At 36.7% G+C, this 16,656-nt stretch overlaps 3 protein-coding genes across 3 annotated transcripts in view; 2 read left to right on the forward strand and 1 right to left on the reverse strand.

Moving 5' to 3' along the window:
• LOC135694554 (uncharacterized) overlaps positions 1-3,390 on the forward strand; it is a 34,023-nt gene extending 30,633 nt beyond the window's left edge. The window contains exon 24 of the mRNA XM_065213351.2: positions 157-3,390. Coding sequence (XP_065069423.1) covers positions 157-3,207 — 3,051 coding nt within the window. The 3' untranslated portion in view covers positions 3,208-3,390. The remainder of the gene's footprint in view (positions 1-156) is intronic.
• Positions 3,146-9,925, reverse strand: LOC135694560 (serine/threonine-protein kinase STK11). Its single transcript, XM_065213359.2, has 9 exons — positions 9,443-9,925; positions 8,826-8,909; positions 8,378-8,467; positions 7,930-8,062; positions 7,512-7,648; positions 6,850-6,977; positions 6,075-6,132; positions 5,415-5,581; positions 3,146-5,087 (listed from the first exon to the last, which is right to left on the reverse strand). Exons 1-9 carry the CDS (start codon positions 9,757-9,759, stop codon positions 4,969-4,971), a joined length of 1,233 nt encoding a protein of 410 aa, XP_065069431.1. The 5' UTR covers positions 9,760-9,925; the 3' UTR covers positions 3,146-4,968.
• Positions 9,926-10,072: 147 nt separating this feature from the next.
• On the forward strand, positions 10,073-16,649 carry LOC148959817 (kelch-like ECH-associated protein 1). Its single transcript, XM_089109748.1, has 6 exons — positions 10,073-10,962; positions 12,977-13,162; positions 13,623-13,812; positions 14,425-14,697; positions 15,261-15,426; positions 16,020-16,649. The coding sequence occupies exons 1-6, from the start codon at positions 10,369-10,371 to the stop codon at positions 16,315-16,317; spliced, it is 1,707 nt and encodes a 568-aa protein (XP_088965874.1). The 5' UTR covers positions 10,073-10,368; the 3' UTR covers positions 16,318-16,649.
• The last annotated feature ends 7 nt before the right edge of the window (positions 16,650-16,656 follow it).

Raw genomic sequence — 16,656 nt, forward strand, 5'->3', positions numbered from 1 at the left:
ATTGATAGAAATTATTTTCAAAACTTTAGTACAGTGCTAAAGCTGCAATGGCTGACTGATGTTCTTATGCTTAGAGCTAAATAGTGTTGTCGTTTTGTAGATGATCTTTACTTGATTCCCATACAAAATCATCTTAATTGATCTTTTAAATTTTAGGTTGACGAAGATTGGAAAGACATGATTGACTTTGCACGTTCAAGAGGCCTCTTCTTCAATATAAGTTCTTTTGATCAAATCGAGACTGCTGTTTTTTCGAGTGTGACAGCAAATGAACGTCTTGAAGGTTCCAATAAATCAAAAACTCCTGGAAGCAACCTTGAAGAAAACCGATTGGAATTTGATGCTGCGTCAACTCCATTGCAGTATGAGGACCTCAGTGATGAAGACGTATCTGATAAACTACCTCATAATAACGAGCCGAATCGCGAGGTCACAAAAGTTGCTGATCCACGAATAAGGACAAAAGCAGATGCCGCACACCGAGGTCGTAGCCCTGGGGCTAGTAATGACAGCCGACCAAGGTTAATGTCACAGACCTCTAGGGATCCTGATAGTGACAGCCTCGGGAAACGAAGTCATATTCGACATGAGGTAAGATTTCCACATCGCCATAGTGACGGCACTGATTGCAAAGATAAGTGTCTCAAAGGGGTTTCATCGCCTAAAGACGGTGAAATGTCAGGTACTCAAGCTGAGCAAGCCCGGAAGAACAGATGTAGCAAGTTTCCTCACAAACACAGCGATGGCACAGAATGCGTTGACAAATGCATGAAGATGGCAGGAGGAACAAGTGCCAAGGTATCTGTATCCCCAGGTATTTCCCCTAACGCTTATGCAAGTCAAGTTGCCAGATACAAAAAACTTCCACATACACATAGCGATGGTACGGAGTGTATTAAGAAATGTTCAAAACTAAGAACAAAGCCGTCGTCTTCATACTTTAAGCTACCTCATTGCCACGGGGATGGAACGAAATGTGAAACCAGTTGTAAGCGCTTAGAAGAGAGGGAGAAACTTAGAGTTGCTAAGGAGGGTCCAGCGCAGGTAGGGCCAGTTGATGAAGAGGGTGCTCAAACGAGCATCCAAACGGGCAATTTAAAAAGTTGCAACCAAGGGAAGCAAGAAGCAGAATCGAGCACAAGTGAAGTAAAAATGGACGTTGTGTCTTCAACTGCAAGCGACAGTGTACCTACGACTGTGTTGCAACAAGTTAGTACTGCAAATATGACCAAAAGCATTGCTAAGTCTGCCTTATCCAAGCAAGAAGATCATAACCGCGAAACAGAAACAGAAAAAGTTCAAGAGCTCTGTTTATCCCCAGAGGATTTTTCAGCAGATTCTAATCAGCCGGCCTTAGCATCTCAGAATAACCGGAATGGCGATGCAAATGAAAAGGCTCCATCTTCTAAAACTGAGAAGAAAGGCGAAGCAGACAGTGAGAGTTTGGAAAACGAAGTAACCACAGGAAAACCGGCCCCTACAGAGACATCTGCTGATGTTAATGCACCTCCTCCTTTACCCCCAACTCAGCAGCCCGCCAAAGATAATCTGCCACCATTACCCCCAACTCAGCAGCCCGCCAAAGAGAATCTGCCACCATTGCCTCCAAGTGATGACGGCAGCAATGACCAAGAAACACCGATGGAAATTTGTTTTGGCGACTCGAAGAACGGTATTAATTTCATAGATGAGTCCAACAATGTTCAGAATGAGTTGCGGTTGCGGGCTGCCTTATACGCAAAGCGCAATAATTGCATTGAGACACAAAACCAAGTCTCACAAGGCTATGCGGGCTACAATTCATATGTTCAATGGTCTGCCAATAACCAGACTGGCACAGTGCATGATAATGGGTATTATACACAAAATATGCAAGGAGTGCAAGGCAACCAATATGCGATACAGAATGTACAGCAAGGTACCTATTTGCAAAATCAATTTCAACAGCAAGGGGGTCCCAAAACCGGGAATTCATTTGCACCCCTCTCTAATACGTATACACAGGCATACAGCGATGGAGGTGAACCAAATCCAAACACGAGTTATGATGCAGCATCTTTAGATGTCCCCATTGTGTTTACAAATGGGGAAGATGTAAAAAAAGGACAGAGTACGACAATTTGGAATACACATAATAAAGGGTCAGTTGTTCAACGAAATGGCGAGAAAGGGTTTCATGCAGACCACGGACAAAGCATGTATGGTAGTGAGGTTCCTCAACACGTTATTGATCAGAGTCACGGTCGTGCTGATGGATTTGCGAAGCGAAGAACCATGCAAAATATTGATGATGAAATTCACAGAATAAGAGTGTCAACAGACGGCGTGCGCAAGCAAACGTTTGATGCGGATTTTGTTGTTGTTGCGGAGAAGAGGAAAAATATGGAGAAAGCCAAGAGAGATCAAAATGAAGAAAGTTTGTTTGTGCAAGGGTCTAACAGTCGGCAACCTGGCGGAAAGACAATACCCGAAGGGTTTTTCGGTAGTGCAATGACCAAGAAACCAAATCGACAACCCTTTTTGGGTGCTGATAGTAAACTTCAAAACTCGGCTGACGATATGAATAATTTTTCTCAGAATTTTTCTAGAAAGCGCGAAGCTTCTCAATTTCAAAATAATAATGCTTTTTCTGGGGTAGGCCCAAATGCAAAGAAACAAAGGAAGATGCCTGTTAACAAGTTTTATCGACACGTTCAAATAGCGGAAAAGAACCATGCAAATGGAGTAAATCGTGACCAAGGGATGGTGAATACAAACTCTCCACTTTTTAATGAACGGAAAAATTGGAAAACGGGTCTAGAAAACCTTGAAGATATGAATGAGCAAAATGGGAGAAGTACAATCCAACAAAAGGATGGGAGTTTGGATGCTAAAGATGCAGGTGTGACTACTTTCAGTAAGTTTAAACTGCGAGACTTTCGTATTTCACTAGAGCGAACCGACAGTTTTGAGCATTTGCAATCGAGAAACGTAACAGAAATATCGCCAGACCCAGCGAAACGAATCGTGAGAACTTTAGGAAACAATGACCGTGAACATCAGCCGAATTTGACAAAAGTTGAAGAGATAACGAAAAGAATCAAGGAACGAAATGCTTCGCGTCATCGGACAACACAGCTAGTTGAAAGGCAGGATAGACAAAATATGATGCAAGGAAGAACTTATTTTCATAGAAACAAATTTAAACGTAGAAATAACATGATCTAGAGTAGCTCAAATATTTGTTGGGTTGGGTTCCAATAAGGTGTTTACCATCTAGATAGATAAAACAGAGGTCAAATTCCTGACGAGACCATATTTGCTTAACCTTTCATATTGCGTGCCACTTTAATAGACAGAGCACTTTCTGAAATGGGAAGGAAGATGTTATTTTACAGGCTGATTAGGGCTTAGAAAAAACAATCACTAATATTGTTTTCTTGCTAAGACCATTCATTTTAGGCTTTAGCTCCATCTTAGGCTAGTGCACTTGAGCAGAATTTTTTTTATCACAAATAACTGTGGAAACCCCCTAAATTGACATACCTGCTATAAAAAGCTTACTGTTCCATAGTTTATTTTATTTGTTTTGGGTTTTCACCATCCAAAAATATTTCTCTGGTTGAGTTACGCTACGCTGCTTTATTGCTGTGGTTCTATTGAGTTACATTATCACTGGAACAGTTCACTTGCCAAGGCTGGAACCATGCAAGTCATGAAAATAATAGAAAATAGAGGGAAATATATAATTCAGCCAGCTTAAGGGAGGTTTTCTGCCAGTGATAACAAGGATGTTTCTTTTGGTGTTTGTTAAAGGTTTGTCATTTTCAATTTTGTTAAAATTTGTTTGCTAATGGCTTGTAAATAATCCAGAAAAACTTTGTATAAGATTCTTTAACTGTTTTGGGCTTTAAAAATAGCATGTTCTGTTGGAAAGACTTATATGCAATGAGAAACACACTTTTAATGTTGGTTGACTGTATCGTTGGTACAAAAACTGCTCTAGAGTTTACTTCTGAAATATTCAGGGCATATACACCAATTTGACTTACGGCCTCATTTTGAAAAATTCTTCAAATTCTTTTGTAAAATTTTTGACCTCAGATTCAGATTGATAGCAATGATTTTAGTATACTTGGAAGTTTTCATCATGGTCTTGCTCACGATGTTGATTTAATGACAACATAAAGATAGAAATTTTATAAGGGATTTGACCGTGATTGGCGACTAGGGGGGTAAATTTTCACCCGGAATGATTTTTGCAGTCGGAGTTTGCAAACTTTGTTCTCTGTAAAACCTAAAGTACAAGCAGAAACAATATTAAATACGGCCTAAAATTATGGTGTTAAAACCAAATCTGAGCTTTAAAAAGTTGTATAATCAAGTTTGGAGAAATTTCCAAAACCAGCCCGTAAGTTGAATTGTTGTATTACGGAAGGAGAAACTGCTAATTGGGTGGAATTGAGGCAAAACTATTTGGGAGACCAGGGCCAATCTTAAATCAAGTGGAAATGCTGCATAAACTTCGAAGTTACTAACAAATCAACCTAACAAAGCAACAACTCACTGTTTCATACAAAACCAGCACATAAAGTTAAATCATTCCTTTACAGATGAACCAGCATTATTAAATGATCACTTTAGCTGGTCTTAACATCATCACACTGTTTAAAGATTTGGTTGCAGACAGTTTAGGGTTTATGGTTCAGCACCAATTAACAGTCAATTCATATAAATAATCTATTTTGGGATACAGTATGGATACAAGCTGTCAGTTGATTATATATACAAAAGATCTAAGAAGCACACACCTTACCAACTCCAAACAGATATCTAACATAACTGGCAAAGCAACATTTTAAACTTAAATCTAACTGTAAACATATAAAAACAGAAGCCATAATTTAGTTTTTGTCATTTGGAACTTATAAATGTCTAAAAGCGTTAAATTTGTACAATTCTAATTTGAATATAAACAGAGGTAAAACTTTACATAGATTTACAATTGTTTGGCGTAAACTTGCGAACTTTGACAGTTTTCTTATTGGATTTTGAATGTGTTGTGTTATTGCTTGGCTCATGGATGATGACTGACTCACCATTCTCTCCTGAAAAAGAAGACAAATAAACTTGCAAAATTTTTAAATGGGAAAGCCAATTTTTGGGTTGTGTTTTGTCTGCTCACAAATATGGCAGTCTCGGTCCAGGTATAACAAAATCTGCTGGCATGCTGGTAATCTCATTTCTTGCAAAGTTTATGGTGCTGTACGAGCCATTAAATTTAGACCTTACAGTTTTAACAAGGACCTATTACCCATTTGAATATAATAAATACTCTTGTGAATATGCTTCAGGAGGTTGTACTATTTTTTGAAAAAGCATATGTAAATTTTTTGAACTAAAGAATTTTTGGTTTATTAAAATGATATACAAACCTTGATGCAAAACATCATCTGAAGAAACCGTTTCATCATCTGTCTCTTCCAATAAGATTTCTAAATAAGGTACAACTGTTGTATTTCGGTTTGGGTCTTCTTCATATCCAGCTAATGGTGGAAAAGGTACTTTATCTTTGGTCCGAGTGGGCTTCTTACGAAACCATCTAAAATTGTTTAAAAAGTATGTTGTATGATACGCTGTAAACCAATGATCCTTTATAACAAATTCATTGTATATACAAATTATAAACTAATATTTATTTTATTGATAAAATTTAAAACCTTTTGTAGGTTAAAATTTTTTGGTTCTTAGGGTGGTATGTCTTATCATAAACTATCATTCAGAATATTATGATCTAATAAATATTAAAGGCAGTACCTTATTAAATGCAGTTTCATAATGGTTAATGCTAAACTTGAATTTCTAGAAGCAAACTTCAGTTTCAGTAGAGTTTCTTGTGGGCTGTATATTTGAGAGTTTAAAGCTATGTGTTAGGTAATGCCCCCAGTCCAGCAGTAATTGATTCAAATACACATATATTAAACAAGACAAAATATTAACTTACAAATGACGTCTTATGTCTAACTAGAAGCCCCTAGTCCAGCAGTAATTGATTCAAATACACATAAATAAAACAAGACAAAATCTCCACTTACAAATGACGTCTGATGTCTTGAATATTAAAGCGAGTTTCATAATCTTTGTCCAACATTCCTAAGGAGAAATTCAGAATAAAGTTCCAAGGCAAGGAATAAAATTTAGATGAAATAAAGTTGATATACAGTTCAATTCAAATTTATATAACAATTCAATTTAGAGCATTAAATTGAAAGAGAATCCATGGGTATATATATATCATGCTGTTCTTGGAACAGCCCCACATTCTATTCAATATTGTGCTAACACTCTTTTATCTATACTTGGTATGCAGGTCTGTTGCTCTGTTAATACTGTTTCTCATGTATCATTAAACATACCACAAAAAAGGAAGAACATTTAAGAAAAAGTTACAGACAAATGTTGATATTAAAATGATAATGGTATTCATTTTATAGTTGTACAATGCTTAGCTAAAAAAACTAAAAGTTGGATGTTCTTCCATCAAAATAATGGTCTAACATTATTTCTTGTTTATTGACATTATTCATTTTAATATCATTTTTTGCAAACTTTTACACATCTAGAATTTCACATTTATAAATTTTCACACATTTTCTGCAAATATTTCACATTTCCTGATGTCACATACTTAAATATCAGGAAATTGTGATAAGACACATTTCTAATATCTCATTGGGGCTCTTTACACCTGTCTTTAAGAAATAATGTCGGACAGACAATTAATCAACAGACAATTTGCTAGCCTTCAGAAATCTTTTACTTAAATACCTTTATTAAACAAAATAACACACAAACATAATTCCATTATACCTTTAAGAAGACCACCTAGTGTTTCATCTACTTCACTTGGTATAACCAGTTCGCCTTTACCAATATTTTCAAAAAGCCTATAAATGTTTTCTCCTTCAAAAGGATACTTGCCAGTTATAATGTTGAACCTAGAAATATAAAAATTATTTTTGTGTTAAGTATCCAGGCATATCCAAATGAGGCTTGGTTTATAGGTCACATTTTAGTTGCATCAGCAACTCCACCCCTATTGAAATGAGATGTTACTGCCACTTTGTTATATAAGTCCAATTGCTATCAAATTTAATTCTCGTTGCACCTCTGTGTTTCCTTTTGAAAATATACACAAATGCCATATAGGGAAATATACTGCTTTTAGTTGTCACAGCTCCTTTCTTTCTTATAGGTTGAATCCTGTTTTATCTAAGCTTGATTCTTTTCAAGTCACTTGATAATATGTCATGATTCTTTCCAAGTCAATGTGCTCAAAACATCGTGTTTTTAACAGTCTTTTCATTTAGATACTTAATTTTTTACTCATTATATTGTCACTATTTGCATGAAGTTCATGCACCTGACATTTTTTATTGGATTTTGTTTTAATAGAGTTCATGAGCTTAATGACATTTCTAGCGATATACAAATATTTGTTTTGAATATTGAGAACAGGTTGCCAAACTTACAAAGTAACACCAGATGCCCAAATGTCTATTTTAAAACCAGAAAACTTATCAGCACCATTTGCAATCTCTGGAGGTTGAAATGCTGGGGATCCTTGGCTTGTATGACATGTATCATCAGCAGCAAAAACATCAAGTTGCTAGAAACAAATTCAGCTTCAGGAGTGCAAATCAAGTGAAATTTGAAAGGGTGACATACAAAATAGAATTATTACTAAGCAAGAGAAGTAAAGTCTGGTTTATCAAATGGATGTATGAAAATCTGTAAACTAAAATGATGAAAATTCTTTAACACAATTTTTTTCATCTGGAAATTTCATCTGCAAACTCACTCAATTTAGAGGAATGTGCAGCAGTTTATTCTTATTCGAGAAACAAGTTGAATGGATAAAGTAAGAAAATCTCAGTTTCTGGAACAAACCTCAGCAACTCCAAAATCTGATATTTTCAAAACATCATCAGTAGCTATAAGTAAATTTGAAGGTTTGATGTCTTTATGCACAACGCCTTTGCTGTGTAGATATTCCAAGCCATCAATTAATTGCCCGAAGTACCTTGAAAACGAAGGAAATGTAAAATTTTTTGGCTTATTTATATCCATAAGGTTGAAAATTACTGTTTACTTGTCTGTCATAAAATGTTTGATGCCGTATAGGCAGAGTTGTACATGCTTTTGGTGTATAGAGCAGGATTGTTCCAAGGCAACTTTTTGCTGGATAAAGTGACAAAAAAATTAGACCATAAAAAGTAAATCTGTTGAAGACCTGTTTCCAGTTACACGCTGCTTATAATCACTGTCTTTCAAGCAATATTGGTAATGGCTATATAGAGTCTAATGATACGGGAACTTTATACACAGTATGTCTTACCCATGTGCTTGCCACTCTGGGAATTTGCTCTCTTTGAGTCGTTCTAGCATCTCAAACATACCACAAACACAGTACTCCATTACCATATACGTAATTAAGAGTTAAGAAAGAGTACCTTTTCAATATCATGGATGTGACACAAATATTAAACTTACATAAAGAATTTTCATTTTAAAAAGATAACCCATCAAATTAAGCTGCAAGATGTTTGTTTGGTCAATCAAATAAAATTGATGTAAATTGATAACGAATCTCAGTTTGTTTTGACAGCATGCTCCTTCAACTGTTTTTCTTTGAAATTCAAAGAATGTTGATAATCATATTATAGTCAATTCATATTATTTTTAATGTTTGTTAATTACAGTGAATTCTTTTACATTTCTGATATCTGATTCACATGCACAAAAAGTGAATATATGTTGTTTTTCAAAACAATATAAAAGGATATATTTTTTCTTTTGGCTCACTGTAAAGGACATCGACCAGGTTTATTACATTTTTGTGTTTTAATCTTTTTAGCAGCTGGATTTCCCTACAAGATAAAGAAGAATTAGTTGAGGCTTACCCTAATCAACATATCACAAGACTGTCAGAAACAAGTTGAAATATTGCAAGGGGGTGTGGCTCATGATCTCATAAAATATTTCTTTGATTTTGAAACCTTAAAATGGATGTTTACAGTCAATAATAGCTATGCATTCATAATACTGAATATCTTAATTATAGAAAGGTAACAAACTCCCAGCTCACAAGCTACTTTTACAAACATTTACTAATGGCATATATTCAGAGGAAAGCATTTTTGAAGTCAGAGGAACATTAAGTTTAAAATACTCTCCATACCAACTACAAAAAAGACCAGATTGCCGTAAACAGGGTAACAATGTATTGATTTGCTGTTGTTTGATTGTCAAGTAAAAAGAACACTATGAAAAGAAAATATTTACTTCAGGAGAAGGATAGGGTTCTCTTTAAGGTCTTGCATATTCAAAGGCAAACAATACAGTCTTGGAAATCGCACCATAGTTTATAGCAAAAAAAATTCATAAACATTCATAAACAGACCTTCTGACGTTATCCTCTCCTCGTGGAATTTTTCTCAGCTTTTTCTTCTTCATTATTTTTACAGCTCTTCGGCACAGATTCTCTGTATCCAAGGCTTCTTTTACCTTTCCGTAAGACCCTTCACCCAGTTCGTCACCCATCAAATATTTTCCAACCATCTTTGCCTTCTTTCTTTGTCTTTCGTAAACTATTTGATCGGATGGAACACGGTGGATTGCAAAACTGAAGTCATCGTCAAGCTCGGACCAATAATCGCCGCCATCATCCGAGCCCATGAGAAACTTCGCCTGTTCTGGAAATGCAATGCTGTCCATCATCGTTACGAGTGTTTTGTTGCGCGAATAGATTTATTTCCATTATCATTAAAACTGATAATCACAGGCAGCCATTTTGCTGCTTTCTACAGAGTAAAACGGAGCAACACGATAACTACATTCATGCAGCCATTTCCCTTCGTTTGCATTGCAATAATAGTATTGTGTCCTTCCGTGGCAATGGAGTCCCCGTATCCGTATTCCTGTATAATACCGCGGTTACACGCGGGCAAGAATCTCAAACCAATATGACGCAACAAAATACCTTGGTTGTGCGTAAATCACAATCCGGTACCGCAAAATGAATGAAATTCTTGTTAACATTTAATCACTTTTGTAAAGATGAATTTGAGAGAACAAGACAAAGATGTAGAACTGTATCTGTTAATTTTTTTTGCAATAAACTGTACCGAAATTTTCAACCGGAGATGAGTTATTTTCCAATGCCAAAAACAACTGTATTTTATACTAAATAACCATCGAAACTGGTAAAATTGTGTTTGAAATATGTTTACTGTTTCACTGTAAGATGCTTGTGGCTAACGCGGTTATAACGCAGATGCACAGGAGCTCTCTATTGTTGTGGATGTTGTTTTTCATAACACAGCCAAGATGGCGCCGTCGCCAGTTGTTGCCGAAATGGAATTCGATTTGACGGACGAGCACATGAAAGGAGCGTTTAGAACTATGAATAATCTTCGAAAAGACAAGATGATGTGTGACATAGTGCTTTCCATTGATGACCGTGAGATTTTCGCTCACAAACTAGTTCTTGTATCCAGTATTCCGTATTTTTATGCAATGTTCACCAGTGACCTGGTTGAGAGCAAGCAGACCAAAATAACTTTGAAAGGAATGGATGCGACTGCAGTCGAAACATTGATTGACTTTGCTTATACTGCTAATTTAAACGTATCATCTCATAATGTCCAAACTTTGCTTCCAGTTGCAACAATTTTACAAATGACCAGAGTCCAAAAAGCATGTTGCGAGTTTTTGAAGGCACAACTGGATGCCACCAATTGTCTAGGAATTTACGCTTTTGCCGAACTACATGGCTGTCTTGACCTAAAAGCAAATGCGAGAAATTACTGCGATAATTATTTTGCGAAAGTTATTAAGCATGAGGAGTTTTTATCCTTGCCTCTCGAGAGAGTTTGCTGGTATTTGTCACATAGTGAACTTTGTGTCCGTTCAGAAAATGAGGTAAATATGGTGTTCATTATTTTAGAGATTATTTTTTTTTAATAGAAATTCTTAGTTTGTAATTACGTTTTTAATATTATGGTTTGATTAAAGTTTAATGTTATTGTAATAAGTTTATTTCATTTATATAGTGAAGGCCCCTCTAGGCCTATATGCTGTAATGAAAGTTTTTAATAGTTGGCTCCTTCAAAAATCACCACTGCTGAAGGGCTACCGATTAAATGACATGAAATCAAAATTAGAAATGTGGCATACACTGTTGCACAGCCGAAAAAAGAGCATGGCTTGGATGTGGCTTAAGTTTACAGGTTTCTTTAACTTTGCATAATGCTTTCTAAAATTTGTTTGCAAAAGAGATGGAAAAAAGTGTCATCCTAAATTGAGTGACCCTCAAGAGAGTGGTCCAGTGAGAGACTGCCAAGGTAAAACTGAAAGATGTGCTGAAATAAATTTTAAAATAATTCTTGCAGTCATTTTCTTGCAATTCTTAAGATGATTTACCATTTTAGGCCATTTTTAGGTCCCCTAGACCTCAAGGTTCTTAAGCAATGTGCCCCCTGTCCCCTTCTTGGTAACATAAAGCTTGAAGTCATCAATTAGGATTATCAATTCTTTTTTTAAAAACAATCTAAAATCATTCCTTCTCTTGCTAAACCTTATGATTTTAATAACAGTGCCTAATGTGGTTGTAGGTAAGCTAAGTTTCAACTTTCAATCATTGAATTTTCCCATGAGGGGAAAAATTGATATAGGGTGGATGAGCACCAAAAGAAAAACATACACAAGCTCAAGAATCACTGGTAAATTTGATGCATACTTATCATGAGGCAACTCTTGCACTCCTGGGTAATAGCTTTCGCACTCCAGAGATCTTGTTGAAAACTGCCATGAAATCTAGACCAGAGGCTGAGGGTGCATCTTAAAACTAGATCTACTAAACTTTATTCTGGGAAGGTTGATAGTGATGGCGCATCTGGTATTTTATGATGTAAATTAGGTGCAGGGTGTTTGAATGCCCAACATCTTGTCATAATTGGCCATGCTCCTTAAATGGAGACAAAACAAAACAAGCAAACAAAAATTCTGACTTGCCAAGTGCCAAGTTATGGCCTGCCCTCAACAAGGTATCCAGTCTGAATTAATAGGGCACTTGCATGCCTGAGATTTTTATGAAAAAAATCATTATAGCCCCTAAAACAATAGAGCTTCTGTTTGCATGCTGCAGATCTTGGGAGAAATTGATGTATTTTACACAGTGGTGGGACCAAGGGAAGGGCTAAGGGGGGCTACAGCTCCTCCGTCAGAAGCATCCAGCCCTCCCATTGGAAGAAATTTTGGGTTATTGTAGGAGCAAATTTGACAAAATAACATTCAAAAGCTGCTTATTTTAGTCATTTTAGCCACCCTGTCGGAAGCTCCAGCCCCTCTGTCGGAAGATTTCTGGTGCCACCTCTGATTTTACAGAATCTGAAATTGCAATGCATACCAAACTAGCAGCTGTCAGGTAGTTTTTATGCCAGACTGGAAAGTTTGGCACTTTTTCCTAAGATCTCCAATAAGGCAAGACCATTTTATACCAAGTTCAAGTGACCAAAAAAGTGATTTCTCCCAGGTGATTTCTAGGTGTAAAAAGTTGTCTCGTCTTTAACCAGTCCATGTGTGTTAGAAATAGGAAGGCTGTAAGATCTTAGGTGCACCAATATCATTTCTTACATACAAGAGATCATGGGGAGTAACTCTATTTGCAAGCCATTTGATTGGTAGAAGAAGCTTTTTAGTATACATAGCTCAAGAGACTGTGCAGATGCAAGCTCATCATCAGTCGCCGATTTTAAGAAACCTGAGTTAGACTTACATTTTTGAGTTAAAAGGGAGAGAGTATGGTAAAAACATGCAGGAGACAAGTTTAGCAAGCATGAAACTTGAAAGTTGCAACTCACAGCCATACGGTTTAGCAATGATTTTCATTTTGATTAAGCTGCCTGATATCATGTAGCAAGTTTAATTTTTACAGGTTTTCTTGGCTGGTATGGAGTGGATCCAGCAAAGCCCAATTCAGAGAGGAAAATTTTTGAACAGAATTTTAGAAGTTATTAGATTATACCTACTACCAAAGTCATTCTTACAATGTCAGTTGGACAGCAATCCTTTTATAACATTTGAAAATGGCTGTAGAACTGCAGTTGAAGATGTTCTCAAGGTATTGGAAAAAGTATTTTATTATCTTTCATGCTATTTTCTATGCTAACAACTAATTTCTAGTGATTTAATTTGGAAAGCATGTTAAATATTTATTTTGCTTCCATTGGTGAATTACATAGAAATAATTTTAAGGCCATGGTAGCAAAACTGTTCAACAGACTTTAAAAACTGCTTACAGCAATGTAGAAAAATAAAAAAAACAATGAACACCTGAGCATGCCAAAATAAAAGTTTGATTACATTGTTGATACTTGATGTCTTGCCCAAGTTCCCAATGGCTTTCTAAGAGTTGCTAAACTAGAAAGTCAATTATTTACAACTGTTGTCTTAATTGTCATTTCTTAAGTTAAACAAAATTAGTGTTTGTAAATGACACTGTATTTCAAGTTCCTCCAAATAGGTCAGCATGACATTAGACCGTTTTTGGGTAACATTTCTCACCTATATCTTGTCTTTAGGACCTAACCAGCAAGGTTGAAATAACACAAAAAAGGCGAGTGCCACTGGGAGCAACTGTTATTTACTCAGCTGGAGGCTACCTGAAGCATTCTTTAAGTGCATTAGACAGTTTCAATCCTGAGACTGGTGAATGGCACACACTGAAGGAGCTTCCGAACCCAAAAAGTGGAGCTGGTGCTGCTTTTGTGGGTGAGTTATGGCAATCTGGATTTCAATCCATAGATGCACATTAGGTTATTAGACTAAACTTCACTAGAGCTAGAATATGGAATCTGTGAACAAGGAGAGTCTGCTCTCAAGAAGAGCAAGGGGCAAAAATGCCAATACCTCAGATGCCCCCTTGTTGCAGGCATCCTTGCTGAGAATTGTTGTGACTGTTTATTGCATCCTTAGCATGGTTGCATGTGTAATTTCAGGCATAAGTTGGTTTCAATGTGAGTAAAATTTACCATTATGTTTTCACTGTCTTATGACATATCAAATATGTAAACATCCAACAAATAGGGGCATTTTAAGACTAGTTTTCTCTTAGATATTTTTCTTGGTTCCACCCCCAAATAGCAAGACATTTAATGTGTTTTCCTGTTGGCTGGCAATGAAGGTTTTTAGCTAGGAAGGTTTTTAGCTACAACAATATTGTAATCAATGTTATATTCAAGCCAAATACCTTGATATAATCTAGGATGGTCGCTAGGAATTTCATCCAAAATTTTTTAGCTTATCCCTCAAAGTAAATTGAAGACAAAAATTAACTTAGCCTGTCACTGTCAGTTACCTTGGTAACACTTCCCTCTTTACAAGGTGGTCAGTTGTATTTGGTTGGAGGACGCAATAACTCTTCAAATGGCAACATGGATTCGGATTCAGTGGAGAGATACGACCCGTTTTACGACGAATGGTTGCAGGTCGCATCCTTAACTGTTCCTCGAAACAGGCTAGGAGTCGGTGTTGTGGATGGCGTTGTGTATGCTGTTGGAGGCAGTGATGGCATGATGCATTTGAACTCAGCAGAAACTTATGACGTTGAAGAAGACCGATGGACTCAAGTTGCACCCATGACTACGAAACGAATAGGTAAAACTTTCATCGCCAATAATTCCTGATGAAACCCTATGTACCCAAGTCCCTTCCTCCAGCCTTAATTTATATGTTGATACCTTGGAATTGGCTTTTAAGTCTCATCTCTGAAAAGCAAATCTCTAAAAAAGTATCCTTTGCTAGTTACTTTGTGAAATTTGCGTATTATCGTGCTTAGATCGCTTGTATTTATTTACTTACGCATTTTAAGGAATAAAACATCAGAAACGTCTTCCATAGGATTTATCTACCATTTTTTACATAAACTGTCCACGCAAACACGCCTTGGTCTCCTCAAAGATCTAACGGTATTCGAAGACCTTTACAATAATGCATTGAATCCGGCTCCGACAGCATCATCTTGCAAGTAGCTATTTACATTTAAGTGGGTGTGTCTCAGTTGCTGGTAGGTGTGTCTCAGTTAGTACAGTATCAACTAAAACTTTAACACACCGGCTGGACTCGATTTCTGTGTTTCCCATGATAGAAACATGTTAATCATCTATTAATTTCAAGCCTCATGAGGATTCTAACCTCCCTTTATCTTATTCAATCGATAGGTGTTGCGGTTGCGGTGTTAAATCGTCTTTTGTACGCCATTGGTGGATTTGATGGCGAAAACCGCCTTCGCAGCACTGAGTGTTATTGTCCTGATACAAACAAGTGGTTCCTAGTTGCTTCCATGAATACACCTAGAAGTGGAGCCGCGGCTGCAGCATTCCACGGGTATGGTCGTAACAACTTGCTTTGCTTGAACCCACCATACTAATTCCCTCTCTTACGATCGGAATGATTGTTGTGGACATCTCAGTTTATATTCAGCTTTTCTCAAAGTCAGATATTTAAATTTTCTTTCATGGCTTTGTAAACCTTATTTCTTCAAAGAGAACTTCTGTTTCGTGAGCCAATTTTGTGTATCCTTAAGTGTGTAAAAAGTGCAATTTTAAAACGCATCTCCAAAAATCATGTTTATCAATTGCCAATTCCATATTCCTAGAAATCAAGGGAATCTTAACATGTATTTCTAACACAAAACCAAACTTCAGGACAGAAATTAAAAATGGAGATATTTTGTCTCCGTTTTTCCAGCCATTTTTGTATGAATGTAAACCTTGTCCCTTTCTCATTATCACCAAACGCCTCATACTGTGATGAAAGTTGGAAAATAGAAGCTTTTAAAGATGCAACTAAGATGCTCTGCCACTTCTTTGCCATAGTTGTACTTTTGACATCAAAGTTATTTCGCCATAACGAAGGCTGTTTCTGGCGACTTCTCCGCTAAGCGCTACAGCTCATCATTTACCCATTCCTCCCTGCAGGAAACTTTATGCTGTTGGTGGATATAACGGGATAACTCAACTTAACAGCGCAGAATGCTACGACCCAGAGGAAGACAAATGGACAATTATTTCTCCTATGAATTGTCACCGTAGCGCATTGAGCGTAGCGCTGATCGACAATCAGCTTTACGCACTCGGCGGCTATGACGGTGAACATTTTCTGCCGAGTATCGAAATATACAATCAAAAAAGAGATTCCTGGGAAGTGATCGAATCAAAGATGCCGGTTGGTAAGAGTGGGGCAGGTGTCGCTGTGGGTATTAAACCACCGATCTAAGCAATCTGTACAATCATTCTAATCACTGTCACCGATCACCATTGTTGATTACTCAATCAACAATCAATACAGCAGTCCATGTATAACCATACTAGCTAATTATGTTAGTAGTTGGAATACGTCTGTGAGCACCGAAACACATCGACTTTTTACCGTGATTATCACCATAACGTAATTTTCTTGGTTCATACATAATCGGCCAAGACCTAAACCAGCAGATAAGTTTTTAATTTTCGCAACCATGAGTCAACATTTCTACTCAAAGCTTTTGCTTTTGAAACCTAATAGTCAAACAAATTGCGTTTTTGTATTTACATATTTGAATTATTTATAAACATT

Source organism: Rhopilema esculentum, chromosome 8, assembly GCF_057945365.1.
Source record: "Rhopilema esculentum isolate cy_ngs chromosome 8, ASM5794536v1, whole genome shotgun sequence".
Taxonomy (NCBI): domain Eukaryota; kingdom Metazoa; phylum Cnidaria; class Scyphozoa; order Rhizostomeae; family Rhizostomatidae; genus Rhopilema; species Rhopilema esculentum.

What these genes read in the sequence shown, in the direction of transcription:
- LOC148959817 (XM_089109748.1), top strand. Translation starts at nt 10,369, where the DNA reads ATGGCGCCGTCGCCAGTTGTTGCCGAAATGGAATTCGATTTGACGGAC. An exon ending in GTGTCCGTTCAGAAAATGAG is followed by an intron (nt 10,963 to 12,976) that starts GTAAATATGGTG and finishes TAATTTTTACAG; the next exon opens with GTTTTCTTGGCTGGTATGGA. An exon ending in GCGGCTGCAGCATTCCACGG is followed by an intron (nt 15,427 to 16,019) that starts GTATGGTCGTAA and finishes TCCTCCCTGCAG; the next exon opens with GAAACTTTATGCTGTTGGTG.
- LOC135694560 (XM_065213359.2), bottom strand. Translation starts at nt 9,759, where the DNA reads ATGATGGACAGCATTGCATTTCCAGAACAGGCGAAGTTTCTCATGGGC. An exon ending in CAGATTTTGGAGTTGCTGAG is followed by an intron (nt 7,649 to 7,929) that starts GTTTGTTCCAGA and finishes ATTTGTTTCTAG; the next exon opens with CAACTTGATGTTTTTGCTGC. An exon ending in CAAGACATCAGACGTCATTT is followed by an intron (nt 5,582 to 6,074) that starts GTAAGTGGAGAT and finishes AAACAATTTTAG; the next exon opens with ATGGTTTCGTAAGAAGCCCA.